Source organism: Tinamus guttatus, unplaced genomic scaffold, assembly GCF_059628265.1.
Source record: "Tinamus guttatus ecotype Peru unplaced genomic scaffold, ASM5962826v1 Tinamus_guttatus_pri_ptg000355l, whole genome shotgun sequence".
Lineage (NCBI taxonomy): Eukaryota > Metazoa > Chordata > Aves > Tinamiformes > Tinamidae > Tinamus > Tinamus guttatus.
In genome coordinates this window covers 1,159,542-1,176,861 of record NW_028288889.1, presented here as the reverse complement: position 1 = coordinate 1,176,861, position 17,320 = coordinate 1,159,542, and the positions used below count along the sequence as shown (strand labels likewise).

The window sequence follows — 17,320 nt, the reverse complement described above, 5'->3', positions numbered from 1 at the left end:
GGGCAAGACGTCCCGAATTCTGGATCTTAGGAGCTTCATCACTTAAACATAGGGAACAGCGTTAGTTTCACTTTGAGGCCCAGGCAGGTGCCACGCGAGAGAAGCCTTTCTGTCCTGCGGATCTGTGCTTTGCTCCTGCAGCCGCTGCACCAGAGCGGCCCCGGCTGCACGCCGCTCCTACCTGGAGCGGAGCAGCAGTGCGGAGCGGCAGCAGCGGGACGCTCGAACATCTCCGTCCGGCCAGACCTTCTTCCTGTCTGAATTCTGCAGACAACTCATTCCCAGGAGCCACAATTATCTTGGAGATCCAAATTTAAACAAAACTGCCTAACAGGCTCCCAACTTACACAGTAACAAAAAGCTAAGAGGTTAGTTTAACAGCATCATGGACGTATCTAGTTGATGCTGTATCTTTTCAGCTATGATTTAAGAATACCCCTGAAGCAACTATTTGTTAAACTTCTGGGAGAACGCTATTTTATCATTTGTAAAAGAACTAAGCTCCATGCAAGTTTACTAAGCTTTCCTAAAAATCTTCCCAGTACTACACAGTATTAAAATAATGAATTTAAGATGAGGAAAGAAAGAGCTGAGAATCTGAATATCAGGAACCAGGAATATCAGGAATTTGAATATCAGGAATCAGGAACCAAAGGCACTTGCCTGGCTCCCGGAAATGCAAGTAAAAGGATTTAGAAAGATCACAGTTTAAGGCAAGTCAGTAAGGGTCTCCGAAGCAAGAAAGGAGGGAAGATCATGCAGGAAGCTATATTAAGAACAGCTGTGAAATCATGCTTTTTGATCTTTGCTATCAAGTGAGAGGCCAGAATATAACAGCAGGGTCTGCAGTGAGTCACACACTGGAGCTACACGCCAGTTCTGTGGAGATTTCGCATCCTCGGAATCACGATGGGATGAGCAGCCCTGGGGCTCCGGCTCTTACGGTTGCTTTTTTCACTGCCTTCCTTTCCTGACTCCTCCAATCCTGAAACCACCGCACAGGAAAATAAACCAATGACCTCCAAGGGCAAATGTGTTACAGGAGATGCAAAGGGAGATGCCAGAAGGCAGAGGGGAAGCTCAGAGCACGCATGGATGGACCAAGGGTGGGAAAAGAGGACCTGTGAGAGCAGTGGTGGCAGCTTAAGGAAGGAGGCAGGCAAGGACAGAGTGGAATTCCTCCAGTTAATCCTGTGTCAAAAACCCTTCCCCTAAAGCAGGGACCAAAACTGATACAGAGAAGTTGAAATCAAAGTACCAAATTAAACATCTTTACTATAATTCTATTGTTGATGGAATATACTCAGTACGTGTGTTTTCCTGAAAATAAGGGAAATGCTAGGCATTGTTTTTGCTGGACTTCAAGGTAACCGATTGCAAGGGAAAGGAGAAGGAAGAGTTAAAAAACAAACAAACAAACAAACAAAAAAACCCAAAACAAACAAAAAACCAAGCAAGCCCACCCCAAAAATCAGTTTATAAAAAGGTAAAAAGTTTTTCATTTTTTTCCTTTTTTTAATAAATGTGCTTTGTTCACAAAAAGTAGTGATATAAAGACAACAACAGAAATGCAAATACACATTTTTCCTTTTGTCCCCCAAAACCGTAAGGATGAGAAATCTTCAGAAATCTTCCTCATCTCCTCTCGAGTCATGATTTTGAAACACTTCATCATCTACAGATACTCTTCTTGCATCAAAGGCAAATATTCAAAAATTCCTCCTGCTATCGTCACTGTATTGTTGAGGGGTTTACATAGTCCTGGAAATTCCACATTCCTCCTCCACCACAACCCGCTGTCCATTGAGGAAAACAAACATACAAAACCCCCAAAGAAAACACTTTAGGTTATTTCGAATGAGCAGCAAGAGAACCAAGCTTTTATGTTCCTCTGGTCCCTAACACACAAGTAAAATGGTGTCACCAAGTTGTCAAATAGCTCTAAATTTTAAGTGTTAGTCAATTTAAAGTGATTTATGATAAATCTTGGACTGCACTGCTTATCTGTACAAATCACAAACCAAATTATACGGACCAATGCCAGCATTTATGCTAGTTGCTAAATAACTTCAAAAGGAATATTTTTAACTGAGATGTTGGGCACACTTTGAAGTATGCACAAATTAAATTTCTGTAAACAACTGAATTAAGAGCACCAATATTTTAGCTTTAGCATGAGCACTGCTGGAGTCAGCAGTAGAAAAAAGGTTTTGACTGACAAGCACTTTAGTGAAAGGGAACTTGAAGTGTCAGCTGCAAACACTGAGTTCTAGTCCACTGTACATCCATCCTGTAACTGTTAATATTTTCTGAAGAAAACATTAACATTCAACTATGATCTCTGTTTCTGCGCCTAATTTCAAGTTTTACACCTCAAAATATAATTATTTTGTATACCATGATACCATTCACATTCAGTAACAAATTTGAAACAGATACTAGGGAGTACTTTAAATTTATGAGCAAGGGGGAAAAAAAAAGCTTAAAGAATAAAGCATTGCAGTATAGTTCGTGTTTTAGTGAAAATAAGACCAATACAGGATGCCTTTTTATAACAAATAGGGTATATGGGGAAAATAGACAGGTCAAACTGTGACACGTCAGTGCAAAACTTGAACAGAAGGAGCTAGTTTTGTTTTTATAGTAATCACTGTGAACACCACAATGAAACTGCAGTTCACATGGTAACTTCAGGATTCAAACTCCGGAGTGGCAGGTTAATATAACAATATGGTCCAAGGTATCACAGCCACTTGGGAAACTATTCATTAGTATTTCCTACCATGTTCCTGAAGTCAGTCTGAAATCCACGATGTGGCAACCAGGTTGAACCATTTGTGATTAGGTGCTCACATACAGGTTTAAAACTCAAGCTTTCAAATCTGAAAAATCCAGCCACTCTCTCTAAACTGAGGGCAATCAAAGCTAAATTAACACTTAATCCTCTATTTCTACCTCTGAGCAGAACTTCCCTTCCACCCTCTATCAAAAAAACCATAAATTACACATTTTTTTAAACAAAAAAACTTCATAAATATAAAACACTTATCCTCCAGCTTCTTACATTGCAGAGCAGTTTTCAGAAAGCTATTTTATTTAACCAAACATAAAATTGGTGTCCAAATAAGCAAAATCATGTATGTTCGTTTCACTCATATACGTGATCCAAATGTACTTGTTTGAGCACATATGTGTATCCTTGAAAAACTTACACAATTAGGTTGCTTTTACAAAATTGGCCTGTAGTTATAATCTGGGAGGTCGACGGTAAAGGGCGATTAAAGAAAACAGTTGTGTTTTTTTAAAAAAAGCATAAATAGTTTACTTTAAAACTTCACAGAAACCACCCTGTTTCCCTCAAACCTCAGAGTCTGGAAAGAAAGGAGAATACCATAACTGAGGAAATACTGATGTACATTAGTGCTAAAATTGCAAAACCACCTTCCAGCTTCGAAGTGAAACATAATTGTCCTCTGTGGGGGTAACCTCAGAAGTTGTCCTCAACACTGCGCTGTGGAAGTAACCTCGTCACCATCCTGCCTACCTGCAGCTTATGGAAATGAAGTTACACAGTGGGAATAACTATGGATGAATGGATTCCAGTATTGGGTGTCACATTGATTCGGTGTTACCTCAAGAGGGCTGCAGTGGAAGCAAAAAAATCAAATGTGCAAGTGTTACACTTTCACTCTAGTTACGTCTGGACTGGAGAAACAAGTTTTGTAAAAAGAGTTTTGTTCCATCATTAAGGGACAGGTGTAACCAAGTGTCTTAAAACTATCTGCACATTTAATTAAAGTGCAAATTATTTCTTCCTACATAAACTTCTCAGAAGCCCACCAACTCCAGTGCCTTATGCTCAACAACACTAACACTTAAAATATTGAAAGAACATTTAGCAAATTAAATAGAATTCACACTTCACAGCACTAACAAATGGTACCTCTCGAAAAAAAGAAAAATTAGTGATACAAATTGTAAAGAAAGTAACAGCAATTTATGCTATGACATAAGTCATTTGCATAAAACTTGTATTTTTCACTTTGATACAAGAATAAATTTTAAAATTCAAAAGTAGAAAAAAATAGCAAACTCTGTAAACCTTTGCATCTTCTTTATGCAAACCATTTTTGTGTGCTGAGCCCATGTTTGTTAGTATAGCAGAATTAGTTAAGCAAGAGGCTTGACTGAAAGGACCTTTCAACTACTACACTAACTTAGAAGCAATATAGGATCTTCTAGCTCATAAAAAGGAATTGAACTAGATTGGCTTTCTCCAGAGTCCGAGTCGTACGGAGCATCGGGTAGCTCCGTAAATCCGTACGCTAGCTGTTCATCTTCTGTATCCGAGCGGACATAGCAGGAAGTGTTGGAATACTCCTCATCTTCTATGCTGTTGAAATCCTGTGGAATATACAACATTCCTGGGTAGTTCCTGCTAACCAAGTCACTTGTTGTCTGCAGGGAGGTTTTCCTAAATGCCATCAGATGCATATGAGAAAACTTGGAATACTTGAAGCGTTTAAAACCCAATGATTCTATGGCAATTTTCCAGCTTTTCATCATCATTGCACGGCGATTCTGATGGGATGAGTCAGGAGTGATTACGAGCAATAAGCCATTTAATACGAGAAGTTCATGCGCCTTCTTGCAGCATATCCATCGCTGATAGGGCGATGGGAAGTAAGAAAGGAGGAGGGAAAAAACAACGACGTGAAACAGTTCTCCAGGTAGAGAATCAATGGGATTTTTCAGTTGCTTGAGAAAGGCATCTATAGCATCCTGTGCCAGTTGGAGAGGTTGCTGAATTTGAAGATTTAAGAAGTCACACTTGTACACACTCTAGTGAGGGAAAAAAAAACAAAAACCAACAAAACAAAACAAAACAGAAAAAGCCAAATAAATCAACATTAAGTTTAAAGAAGAATTTACAATTCAAACCCACAGGATAATCACCATAAACAGACCTCTTTGCTCCCTTGAGGATATTTTAAGTCTGCTAAATATGCCTCTTGCTAAGTAGATCAAAATACTGACTGTAAAATAGCATGTAACGATAGCTTGCAGAGTTGCAAAGAAAATTTTTAGACGAGGAAAAACATATTGGAGATTTGATAGCTGTAAGAACAGCTCATTTTTTTAAAATGAAAATAGCACATCAGCCCTAAAAATGTTTGTAGTGTCTATGTATGCTTGTAGTGTCACCTATTGCTTTTAAATCACTTTTGGAAAAAAAAAAAAAAAAAAAAAAAAAAGGGAGAAAGACAGAAACACTCCGTTGCTTTTGTTTCTCCGGAAGTTGGAATCTAAAATCACCCTATACTAACTACCAAATTTCCCTGTCTTCCCAGTATACCATATACTATGCCATGTCAGTACAGTTGCATATTAAAATGTGACAACAGCATGAAACAATGTAATTCATTTAAAAAAAGGTCTGGATTATATTTGTCAGTGATTAGAAAATAAATTTGACATCTGAGTATTTTCACATTTTTTGCTAAGGAGTCAGGAATATTTAATACTTCAGTAATGTAACATTACGTGGTGGTGCAGAAACATGAAGCAGCTGCGGCGAGTCCAGCTATGGACACTCACTGTTGTACTTTGAAGCTACAGCATGACTAAAACAAGCACTTGGGGGCAGTTACCACAGAAAGATAAAAGCTTTAAATTCATCAGCTGATCTTCTGTGTGCTCAAGGCATCACAGACAGGAAATGACAACAAAATAACATACCAAGTAAGTTCATAACATCCTCAATCATAGAATAATCTCAAAAATATAATCCAAGAGTAATATTATACTATTTACTTTGACACTACATATTCATCAGCACTTGGGGCTGACTTCTCTTATTGAAAAAGGTGTTTAAGATGAAATATTTCAACTCAATAGCAGCAAAAATAATGGTATTCATGACTAGACAATGTACAATGAATGACAGATTTCAAAAAAGAGAAAATAAAAGCAGAAACCAAATATTCTATTAAGCGCATCCAAAAGGTATGCATTTTCATACCGCAAAAATATTTATAGCATATTTTACAAAATAATAATTTAAAAAGTAATAACACTGTAAAGGTATTTATAAATCAATTCATATACACAACTAATTCTAAGTAAGCCATTATTTCTGTTCATGTAAAATTATTCTAGCAGCAGAGATTAAGCAGCAAATCAGAAAAATTAGTCAGTGCCCCAAAAATCTGTGATTTATTTTTCACTAGCTTTAATCTTGGCCACTTGCATGCAAAAAAAATCAAAAAGTGGCTATGATCAAGAAATTTTAATTGCAACCACTTTCCCTGCAGGCCTACTTTCTGCTTCCTTGTGATATTTAGCATAGGAAATTAAAACTTATTAATAGACATCATGAAGTTGCAACCGTGGAAGTAGTGCTTTGAAAAATAATTTTTCAGGGTAACATAAGTGTTGCTTCTAAGTGAAGTTAAGTTAGACGCAGCACATACACATTTGAAAAGAATAGCTGGGACTGCTAATCTGAATGGGCAATTAGTGGCCTATAGATACAATAAATACATTTATTCAGGATGCTACGGTACTGGCAAAGTGGAAAATAAGTATCTTGAACCCATCAGGTCTGGTTTGGAGCTGGTGCTAAATTTGACCCTGCAGATCTGTGCGAATGTGCAGACTGTACCCCATGTCCCTGCTCAATAGCTACCTCATGAGGCTCCCCAGCCACCCCAAAGCCTCCAAGAGAAGCTGCTGAACCCAAGACAGGCCTCACAGTGACCCTGTATTCTGTACAGTAAAGCCCCAGTACCATACCTCGGTATGCTGCTGCTTCAGATGGCAAGAATTCAGTTACCTTATCGCCCCATTTTACCATGACAGATCCTGCAAAACTGGTTAGCACACAGGAATTGCAGCTACCTGACTACTCCCTCTCCTATTATCTGGCCTGGATTACTCACATTCTCCATTGCATTCATAGAATAGCCTAGCTGGGACTTTTCTGATTATGATTTGGTCACTCATTTGTTTGAACTCATTTCAAGTTTGAACTCATTTTCATGAATCAGAAAATTAAAAAAAAGGTAGCTTTCTTATGAAACTATCATGACATTAACTGTGTATATCTGAAAATTGATGGCTGGATTCTGCCCATGCCACACAGGTGAGTGAGCTCCCATTACAGTCACTGAGAGCTAGTCAAAGCAGCGCATGAGGTGAGGACGTGAGTCACCTCACTGTGAAGCAGCAAACATTTGGGTGTCATTGATTACTTTATGACTAGACTTCCACTGCCTGCAGGCGGAACCTAGACACCTCCCTCAGTTGTAGACACCTAGATGCACCTCAGCTGGGAATTTAATTGCCACATGTTCCCATTTTACATGCCTTAGGCTGCTGCTCCACAGCACAGAGAGCTCCTTTGTATCCTGTGTCATGCCCATCTATGTAGATTTCTGAGATGTCTTGGGAAATCTTAGGGAGTATCACAGAATCACAGGCTGATTGAGGTTTGAAGGGACCTTTGGAGATCATCTAGTCCAATCCCCCTGCTCCAGCAGGGACACCTAGAGCACGTGGCACAGGGTGGCATCCAGGCAGATTTGGAAGATCTCCAGAGATGGAGACTCCACAACCTCTCTGGGCAGCCTGTTCCAGCGCTCTGTCACCCTCCCAGTCAAAACGTTTTTTCTCACAATTCAGGTGGAACTTCCTGTGCTTCAGTCTGTGGCTGTTGCCTCTTGTCTTGTCACTGGCCACCACTGAAGAGTCTGGCCCGCTCCTCCTGACACCCTCCCATAGGGTATTTACCCACACTGATCAGATCCCCTCTCAGCCGTCTCTTCTCCAGGCTGAACAGGCCCAGCTCTCTCAGCCTCTCCTCATAGCAGAGATGCTCCATCCCCTCATCATCTTCACAGTTCTATCCTGGGCCCTCTCCAGGGTCTCCATGTCCTTCTTGTACTGGGGACCCAGAACTGGACATCATACTCCAGATGTGGCCTCACCAGGGCTGGTGGAGGAGGAGGATCATCTCCCTAGACCTGCTGGCAACAATCTTCTTAGTACACCCCAGGATCCCACCCGCTTTCTTGGCCACAGGGCAAGTTGCTGGCTCATGAACGTATGTAATTCTTCAGTAAAGAATCCAGTATGTTTGGGCAACTAATGCTAATTCCTCAAATTAGACATGATGAAGTCCACTCAAAGTTTCTTTATGTTTTAGTTGAAGCCAGCATTGAATTACATAAAGGGAAAAAAATAATAAAAAAAGATTCTTCTGGAATCCTTCATTAGCTTCAGGCATACAGGCATATGAAGATATCAGTTAGCCATTAGCAGACTAGGCCTGGTGACCACAACAAAATATAAACTATAGTTGCATGTAAATCACACTGTGCACCAAATATTTTCTTGTTGTAGGGCAGCATTACTTTCAAGTTAACTGTTATGGTACCGTTACGCAATTCTTCTCTCCCTTTCTACTTCAGGCCACTGATTTTAACAGAGCCTGTTCCAAAAATCCAGCCATGTACAAGTGGTCAAAATGCAAATGGTCCAAGATTTCTTTTCTTGAAAGATATATGTCCCTTTCTGTATCTTTTTATCTGCAGCCCATTTACTGCTTGGACTCGAAAAGTCAGGTTAAGAGGGAAAGACGAAAGACAATGCAACAGTTTACCCTGTAGTATTTACAAGGAAGGGTATCCGAAGCTGATACATTTACCTCCAGCACTGAGAAAGATCAATAATATTTGCAGCAATAAACCAAAAGGCCCAATTTATTAACACTCTTCCCCTCAGAACCATCCCCATTGATCATTTCTTTCTGCCAGCAAGTGCAGTCTCTGAGAGAAACCCTTCAGGCCTAAGCATAAACCTACCTACATTTTATTGAGGCCTTTTAAGATGCAAAAACTTAATGTGAAATACCAATAAAGGTGGCTACACACATTTTCCAATATTGAGATCCACCAAAAACATTACAAAAGGTATAACTCATAAAATATGAATATTTTAAAACAATAGAGTTCTCTATTAGTAAATCCTGGGAGCTGCATGTATGAATGGAGGAGGTAGGAAGACCACAACTCAAATATATATCCTAAATACCTTTGTTTTAAGTATAAAGTATTAAACATCCATTAAAAAAAAAAACTTTTAAAGGATTCTAAAATATATGCGAAGGAAATAAAATATTAATGCAGCAAGTACATTACATACCTCAACAGCTGGAACAATATCTATGCCAACTGTCAGAAATTCTTCAAACTTCAGAAATGGATTAAAGCAGCTACCAACATCAAGTAATCTGATTTTACCCAAGGAGTGGAGCAATCTAAGAAGCAACAAAAAATGATTTTTATTAAATGTTGTGTTCTGAATTGCAGTTTCAGCTAACTAACACAAAAAAACACCTTGTGGTGTTCTCCTATAGTGGGTAATAGAAATTAATGCATTGCTTAAATTGCCGAAGTGCCTACAAAAGCCAAGCCCCATCAGTAAAGCAGATGGTCCTCAGTTATTAATACTGCAATAGTTTTACCTGTGCAACTTGCAGTAACTACCTAAAAGCTGTTTGAGTGGCTGCTATTCAGGCTGATCGGAGTTTACCTCATCTTTCCCCAATTTATCTTCTCTTAGTCTATTATTTCATTCACATGTCTTAAGTCTTCTGTCACAATTTCAGCAGTTCAAAAGAAACTTTCAACGCTACCAATTTGTCTTTCCTATTTTAAAGGGCATCTCTTGTCAAGCATTGCAGTCTGATTTAACAAAGAGACAACACACAATAGTGTTCTGAAGTAAACAAAAAAGTCTCTAAAAATGAAAGTATTTAATTATTCCCTAAACAACTCAACATTTAAACTTATGACCCATGTTAACTATCTTTTCTGAAAACAGATTAATGCTTGAGATTTATGTTAAAAACACAAGGGTAGTGATGGAGAAAGGAAGAACTAACTGCTTAGACCAATAGTAAAAGGTTGAGGATGCTTAAGACATTTTTGCATTCTAGTTCCTTAATGCAGCAAAAAGATGCACATATCCCCTCCCAAAACATGCAAGATGAAAAAACACAGTGAAAAGTGGCCCACTGCCATCTTGGATAAACTTGAGAGCTTTCTGGTGTAAAACAACCACAAAAACACAAAACTAATTAAAAAAATGGAAGGTGGGAGGTCAGAAGGAAGACAGCTAACTGATCATAAGGAGAAACAATGTTCTTAAACTGTCTGGTGGAAACTCCCTTTATAGGAAGCCAAAGTGGCTGGCAGAAGGTTTTCCATTTTTTTGGAAGCTCTGATATTCTCTGTGACCAACTACAAAACCTATCTAAAGCATCCTCATGAAGTTATAGACATTTTTTTTTTTTGAGTTAAATACACAGTTGTCAAAACAAAACAAATAAAAGTTGACAACTTTCTAAGAGGATAGTGACTGTTACCTTGCTTCTGAAAATGTTCTTACCTTCAAGGCCTAGTACTCCTTGACCAATGCCTAGAGGAACATTTGTGGTCTTCAAGCTTGCAACCAAAGGCAATTTCATGATGCCTAGTGCAGTTGCCACTCTATATAATGTGGTATCTGGTAAGATCAACGCAACCGTATAGAAGTACTTATGGTCACCTATCCCATTGCAAATAAGAGTTTTGCCTCCTCCTGGCACTTCTTTGTGACATTTTGCCTAAACTGTCCCTCTCATAAGAGCGAGAAGGCTACGCTCAGTTACACTGACATCAGGAACTGTTGGGTGTCCCTTCCCATTGACGACATTCCTTGGCTTCAGACCCTACTTCAGTCTGCACTTGAGGTGCTCCTGCTGTTTGTTCTTCCTTTGAAATTGCAACAGACAAGTAAGTGCTGGAGATAAATAATTCTGGGCAAGTCTGCTAGCAGACACCTACCTGTATCTCACTGTTCTTTAAAACACGACTTGGATGAATGTATCCAAGCATTAAAAAAACCATATGCATATATGTATACACAGCACAGTCAGGAATAACTGGTTAGGCCAGCAGTACCAAGGAGTTTGGGTTCTTTTTCTTGGAGCAGCTGCATGTAAATGCAGATGACATAAAACTTTCTATTGCAACTATTAAAAACCTAGAATACTTAAAATCCATTAACGGAGGCCAGCAAAGGTGAATTCACAGCTCCACAAGGGAGAACAACTTTCTAGCAAGAAAATGCTTCTATTTGCTTCAAATGTCTGTCTCCAAGCCCAGCTGCCTCCTCTAAAATAAGTCTGTGCATCTTTCTGGGAAACATTCAGCCCTGCGGACATAGATGACTGAAAAAACCTTCCCAAAGTCCATCTACCCAGCCAGGGGAGTCTGACAAAAACCATGGTTGGACCAAGAGCAACAATAAAGAGCAGGAACACAGAATACAGCAGACAATTTCTTTAAGAATCAGTAAGGAGATCTGAGCCCCTCAGGTTTCTCCCCAAAGCTCCTCCTCAACTCTCAATGTCTGCCACAGAGAGGATGTTGCAGAAGTGCCAGAACAGCCCTTGCAATTCAGCAAGATAATGCCAAGTTTAAAGATTTTGCCTCTACATGGAATACAAGATAATCCATGGGATGTTTCTGTCAAACTGCAAGCAACACTAAGGCTAATGGCTCTTCAACAATTATCTCTAATTCTCAACTAAAACAGAACGAAGTACCAGAGCTGTCAGCAAGCTGGTCAGAACTGAATGAGACTTCAGAATGAGGACAACTGATTTTCTTCCCAGTTTGGCTGCCAAACGCAATGCATCCTGTACAACAGGAGTCTGAATTTTAGAGAGGACCATACAGATGCTAATAGCCATAAATTACAAGTAAGGGCTGAAGTAATTTCTCTTTCCATGCAGGCATGGTACAGGGATTCTCAGAACAGGACTCCTTGTCTAGTCGTTGCAGATACCAACAGCAGATTAATGGAGCCAATAAATGAAAAGCTGATACAGAGATTAAAAGCAAAAGCCACTTCTGACTTTATTCTTTTTTATTCAAACAAACACCTACAACCATAGGTTAGCTTTCCTTCTATGTAGCAAGTGGATGGAAATTGCACTGAGCCAGAGAAAACAAAATATGCAGGAATATTGGGACTCCATAGCCTAATGCAGGAAAAGCTTCCCATAGAGAGAAGGGACAATAAAATTCAATGAGGGGTTAGATGAAATACCTGAACAGACTAAAAGAAAATAGCGCAAACCAGAGCGCTCTCCTCTTCAGGAGAGGTTGCTTCATCTACAGAACAACCTCGGAGACACGTTCCAGTCTCCTGGCTGCTCTCCTCGGGAACGCTCTCGGCCGCCACGCGGCTCCTCCTGGGCACAGGCCGGAGAGGGCAGCGCTGCCCACTCCCGCGGAGCCGCCGCTCTGCATCCCGAGCGGAACAGCAGCTCCCACAGCAGCTTTTCCAAACAGAGCCAAGGCGCTGGGGTTAAGGAAGAGAAGCTCCCTCTCCTCAGTGACAGCTGCATCACCTCAGAGGCGGTCAGTAGCCTGAATCCACTGCAAATGGACTTGGAAAACTTGTAAGGAGCAGTAATTGAGAAGCTCACTTGTGTCTCCACTCTCCTGCTGGTTGTCAGCATTAGCTGCCCCTCAGAGCACTGGTATAATTAATTGCTTAATAACAGTTCTCAGGCTGCCAGCTATCAACATAGACAGACAAACAGAGCACAGTTATGCGACCAAAAGGAAAGAAGGAATTGCAGGTTGGACCTTTAGAGAAGTCAAACCAGGACATATGGGAAAAAAAAAGTCATTATTCTTACCATTAAGCTAGAGCACCTTTAAGTCAGTTTAAAGGAAAAAGAAGAAAAACTGGACTCAAAAATGAAGCAAATGGGACTGATTTGTTGAAGGGAATGAGTGTTAAACATCAGATAAGAGCCGTTTTTGTCTTTTAAGACTGAACCACTTTGAAGGCCAGCTTCATGACAGGTTGAGAGTTGGAAATGTAATGTTAGAGAAATGAAACTGATTCTAGGATGGAAGGAAACACCAAAAATAATGTTACTTTCCATAGAGATGCCAATGATAACTTTGCATTTCATAGAGGAAATTACAGAAAGTGAATGATTTTTGGCTTCTCTGGGTTAACAGCTAGGCCTTGTTGCTATAAGGCCTGCACAGCTACTGAAAACATGACTATGGCTTGTTGGTTACTCGGCGAGTCTCAGGACCCTTGCATTTGTCAGGTACATGCTTGTCAATGCACACGTGCTTTTCAGGTTTGAGAAAGAATACAAAGACCATCATCACTGGCTGAAATAACCCACATTTTTAAAGTTATGAAATAAAAAACTTTCTATACACACTAAATTAGATTAAAAGCTAAGGCTACAGATAGCAAAACAAACACATTCATGTGTAGTTCACTCTGCAGTGGCCTTTCTAAACTCTGCACGACATACAAAGATGCAGCATGTGCAGAGACACAGAGAGTAAAATGCTGTATCATGACAAGACCTCGGAATGGAAAACAAATCAAGCTGAAGTTGTGTTTGATCACCAAAGCAATCCTTTAAATAAATGTGTACCAACAAAATGCTATTTATATTAATGCTGAAATTATATGTTAATAAATGCTAGCCTTATTTAGATGTTCTAAGGTATTAACATGTAATCAGCATTCTGTGAGAAACTGCTTGACGGTTCTCATTACAAGCAGGTATTGGATTGATTTAGCAGTATTTTCACTAAAAGAGAAGAGGAAAGAAAAAAGAGAATGGAGAGAAAACAAAGAGAAGCAAGCTTATTATGAGAAGCTATTACCTTCATTCTGGAAGCATCTGTTGCCTTGTCATAAGAGAACAACATGCAGAAGAAAATGTTTTCATTTTGCTTCCAACTATTCAACTATGCAAGCGTGAGATCTTTACGCATTTGCAAGTTATGCTACAAACACCAGTCACAAAGACTGCCACCTGATAAGGCTACAAAGATGTTTGCTACGAAGCATTTACCACTGTGCTTGCCACTCTTCTAATCAATGCTACATCTGAATTGGAGTGTTGCCCACAGAAGACAAGACAGCAACAAGAAAATCTCTTCAGAGCACAGAAACAAACTACTTCAGTGCTACTTCAGACAGTGGCAAGAGGGGTCTATAGAGAATATAAACGGAGTCATACACACAGCATTCCAGCACCACATGCTTTGCATTCATTATTCCATTATATACGCAATGTATGAAATTCTTCCCAACACACATTAGCAAGCTACTAATGTATGATATTTGGGGAAAAATGGGTTGGGTACTGTAATAAATACTAATAATGAAACATCCTCAAATAAGCAGAAAAAAAGAGAGAGAAAGTAAGAGGCAAAGGACACTCCCAAACACCAAGAATAAAATTCATATTTGAGCAAAGGTGCAAGACAAAATTAAAACCTTTGTTAAGAAAATACCTCAAGGATACCCAAGCCAATGATCACATCTAAAATTAATGGTTTTAATTCAAGATTCCTTTTGATGTATATAATTGGAATCAAGAGTTTCTCCACAATTATTTATTAAAAGAAAGTTTTAAGTACTCTAATATTTACATCTGGGCCCTCAGTACTTACATAAGCAATTGTCTTTTCAACAATGCCGAACAGCCATTATATTTTAACTTAATTAACACCTCCCTTATTCCACCTCAAACTTTAATATAAATTGCATTGTATGCCAATGGCATCCAAAAGCAAAATTGCTTTGACAGTTGAATGAAGATGACTAAACTGTCCTTCCCAAGCTATTTTATGGCATCCAAAAGACACTACAATATAGAGTATTTCTTGAAACATGTATACATTCACATGAAAATACCTTTAACTATTACAGTTGTGTCAGGCTGACTAATATAAGGAGAAAAAAATAATCTTATCATACAAAGAGAAAAAAGTCTCCAAGACAGGTAAAACTTACTCCTCCGTTACAACTTCATGATTTGTCAGGCCAAATGTTGGCAAAGGTTCTTCAATCTTGGGAGCCTGGGAAACACTTAAGGCTGGAGTGGTCTTAGAAGCAAGAAGTGCTCTTTTTTCATCTTTTTCAAGTGCTTTTCTTTTCCCACCATTCTGAAAATATTCACGGCATACGCTAAAAAGAGAAAAAAAAAAAGTTTCCCCAAAAACAGAACACTATTTTATCATTACTATCAGTGTATGACACAAGCCAGGTTCAAAGACAAAAGTGCTGTCAGCTTTTAAACAAAAATTTGTCTGTACTCTACTCCAAATTTGACTTTGATTAATCAGGTTTGAGAAAGATGTGATACAACCAAACACACTTGAAATCAAGAGTGTTATTTCAGTGCCACGAATGTGGCCGTAAGTCCCAGTTAAGTAAACAGATTCAAATTAGTGTCATCTGGATGGGCTTTCAGAGGAGGCCAGTGCAAGCCTTGCCACAACATGACGAGAAGGCAGCTTGAGCTGCCACATGTTCCACGTGAGAACACACCGCAGCTCTCCCCTACAGTCAGGAGCAGATCCCCACAACTGCAGGGGCTTAGGAAGCATCTATGTTTTGTGGTTGTATATGAACAGAAAGGTTAACCAGTTTACAGGAATGAATGCATCAAAAAGCAAGCTAAATTACATAGGCATACTTCATACCAGCAGTCAGCAGCAGCGTATGAGTGTGTTCCAGAGAATAACTGAGTTGTTGTGTCCACAAAATAGAATTTGAAACAATTTGTTGCTGTGAAATTAAAAAGCCTGACACCCTGTACAATACAGTATTTTTAATTAGATGTGCCAGCCAAGTATTTGCATGAAAAAATTAACAAAAATAGTACTTGTTTGAATGTTTTCATGAGAACAATTGTTTATGATGCTGTATGGAAAATGTATTCCATTTTCCTCTGACAAAGTTGCAGAGGTTTGAAGGTTACATTCCAGAAAACACAAATCCATGTGTAAATTAACAAGGGCTTATATGAAACAGGATTGAGACAATACAGTATTCCACATCACATCACTCAGGAAAGCATATGTTGGTATAACATCACATTTAAATCAACAATGGAGATGACAACCTGAAATATTCAGGCCTCGTCTGAAGGACCAAATATATCCAATCTCCTCCATATAAGACACACAAAAAAAAAAGTCAGCGAAGTTAAGCTTTGTACAGGGGAACACACAACCAACCAGGTACAAATAGAGGCCATTTTATTCTAAGCTGGCAGGAAGTGCCCAGCTTTAAACCATTAAACACATAACTACGCTAGCAAGTTATGTTCAGGTTATTAATTCTTCGATGTGAGGGGAAAAAAATAAATTACCTTGGACACATTTCTGCGAGGACGTGGTTGTATGGTCTCAAGATCAAGACTGACCCATGTCTAATGATCTCAAAGCATGGGCAAGTTTTACCTGCTCTAGCAGGCGCAAGGCATCCTCACACTTAATATAAAAGTTTTAAATGCACACAGTAGTCTTAGAGTAGAAGTCGCAGCCACATGAGCAAAAAACTCATTCAAAATTATATTCATAACCAACAACTTTATAGTTACAATTCCACAGTGACCAAAGTTTTTTCACATCAAAGAGAAGTTGGGAAAAGGTGAGATCTGCATCTGAACCACATGGAAGAGGATCACACAGAGAGGCCTGAACAGCAGCCCAGGCTACCTCACCCCAGTGCATCTGCTGTGAAACTGCACTCCCTCCACCAGAGAGCACACGCACAGCAACAGCAGCTCGGCAGAGAACAACCTGGGAGTCCTGGCGGATCAGTGTATATAAAGATCTGAAAGGATGATGTAAAGAGGATGGGGTGACTTTTCAGAAGTGCCCAGTGATAGGACAAGAGACAACAGGCACAAACGGAAATGCAGGAAGATTCATATGAACAAGGGAAAATGTCTTTACTGTGAGGGGGATTGCACACTGGAACAGGTGGCCCAGACAGACTTTGTGCTATCCATTCTTGGAGGTATTCAAAATCTGCTTGAATAGAGTCCTGGGCAATGCACCCTGCTTGAGCAGGGGGGTTGGACAAGATGATCTCCAAAGGGTCCCTTCCAACCTCAATTGTTCTCTGATGCTGTGAGACAATAGATTAACAAACAGTTGAAGTCTGTAATTTAGCTCAGCAGAAAGAGAAAACAGAAAAAACAAAATGACAACAACAAACAACACTCAACCCCAGAACCCCATTATTGCTGGTACAGCAGTTGTATTTTACACTATATATATGGTAATTATTTGTTCATAAGCATATAATCAATCTGGGATTATGTCTTTCATAGCTGTTTAGTTCTGTGTGTCAGGTAGTCTGAAAGAAAACATATACATATAATTTAAGACAAATTCTTTTCCTCACAGCACCTTATTACTTC

At 39.4% G+C, this 17,320-nt stretch overlaps 1 protein-coding gene across 1 annotated transcript in view; it reads right to left on the bottom strand.

Moving 5' to 3' along the window:
* Positions 1-3,774: 3,774 nt before the first annotated feature.
* Positions 3,775-17,320, bottom strand: part of SAMTOR (S-adenosylmethionine sensor upstream of mTORC1) — a 30,110-nt gene continuing 16,564 nt past the window's right edge. Inside the window, exons 3-5 of the mRNA XM_088529902.1 lie at positions 14,899-15,072; positions 9,205-9,319; positions 3,775-4,842 (exon numbers count right to left, since the gene is read on the bottom strand). Of these exons, the coding sequence (XP_088386028.1) occupies positions 4,213-4,842; positions 9,205-9,319; positions 14,899-15,072 (919 nt within the window). The 3' untranslated portion in view covers positions 3,775-4,212. The remainder of the gene's footprint in view (positions 4,843-9,204; positions 9,320-14,898; positions 15,073-17,320) is intronic.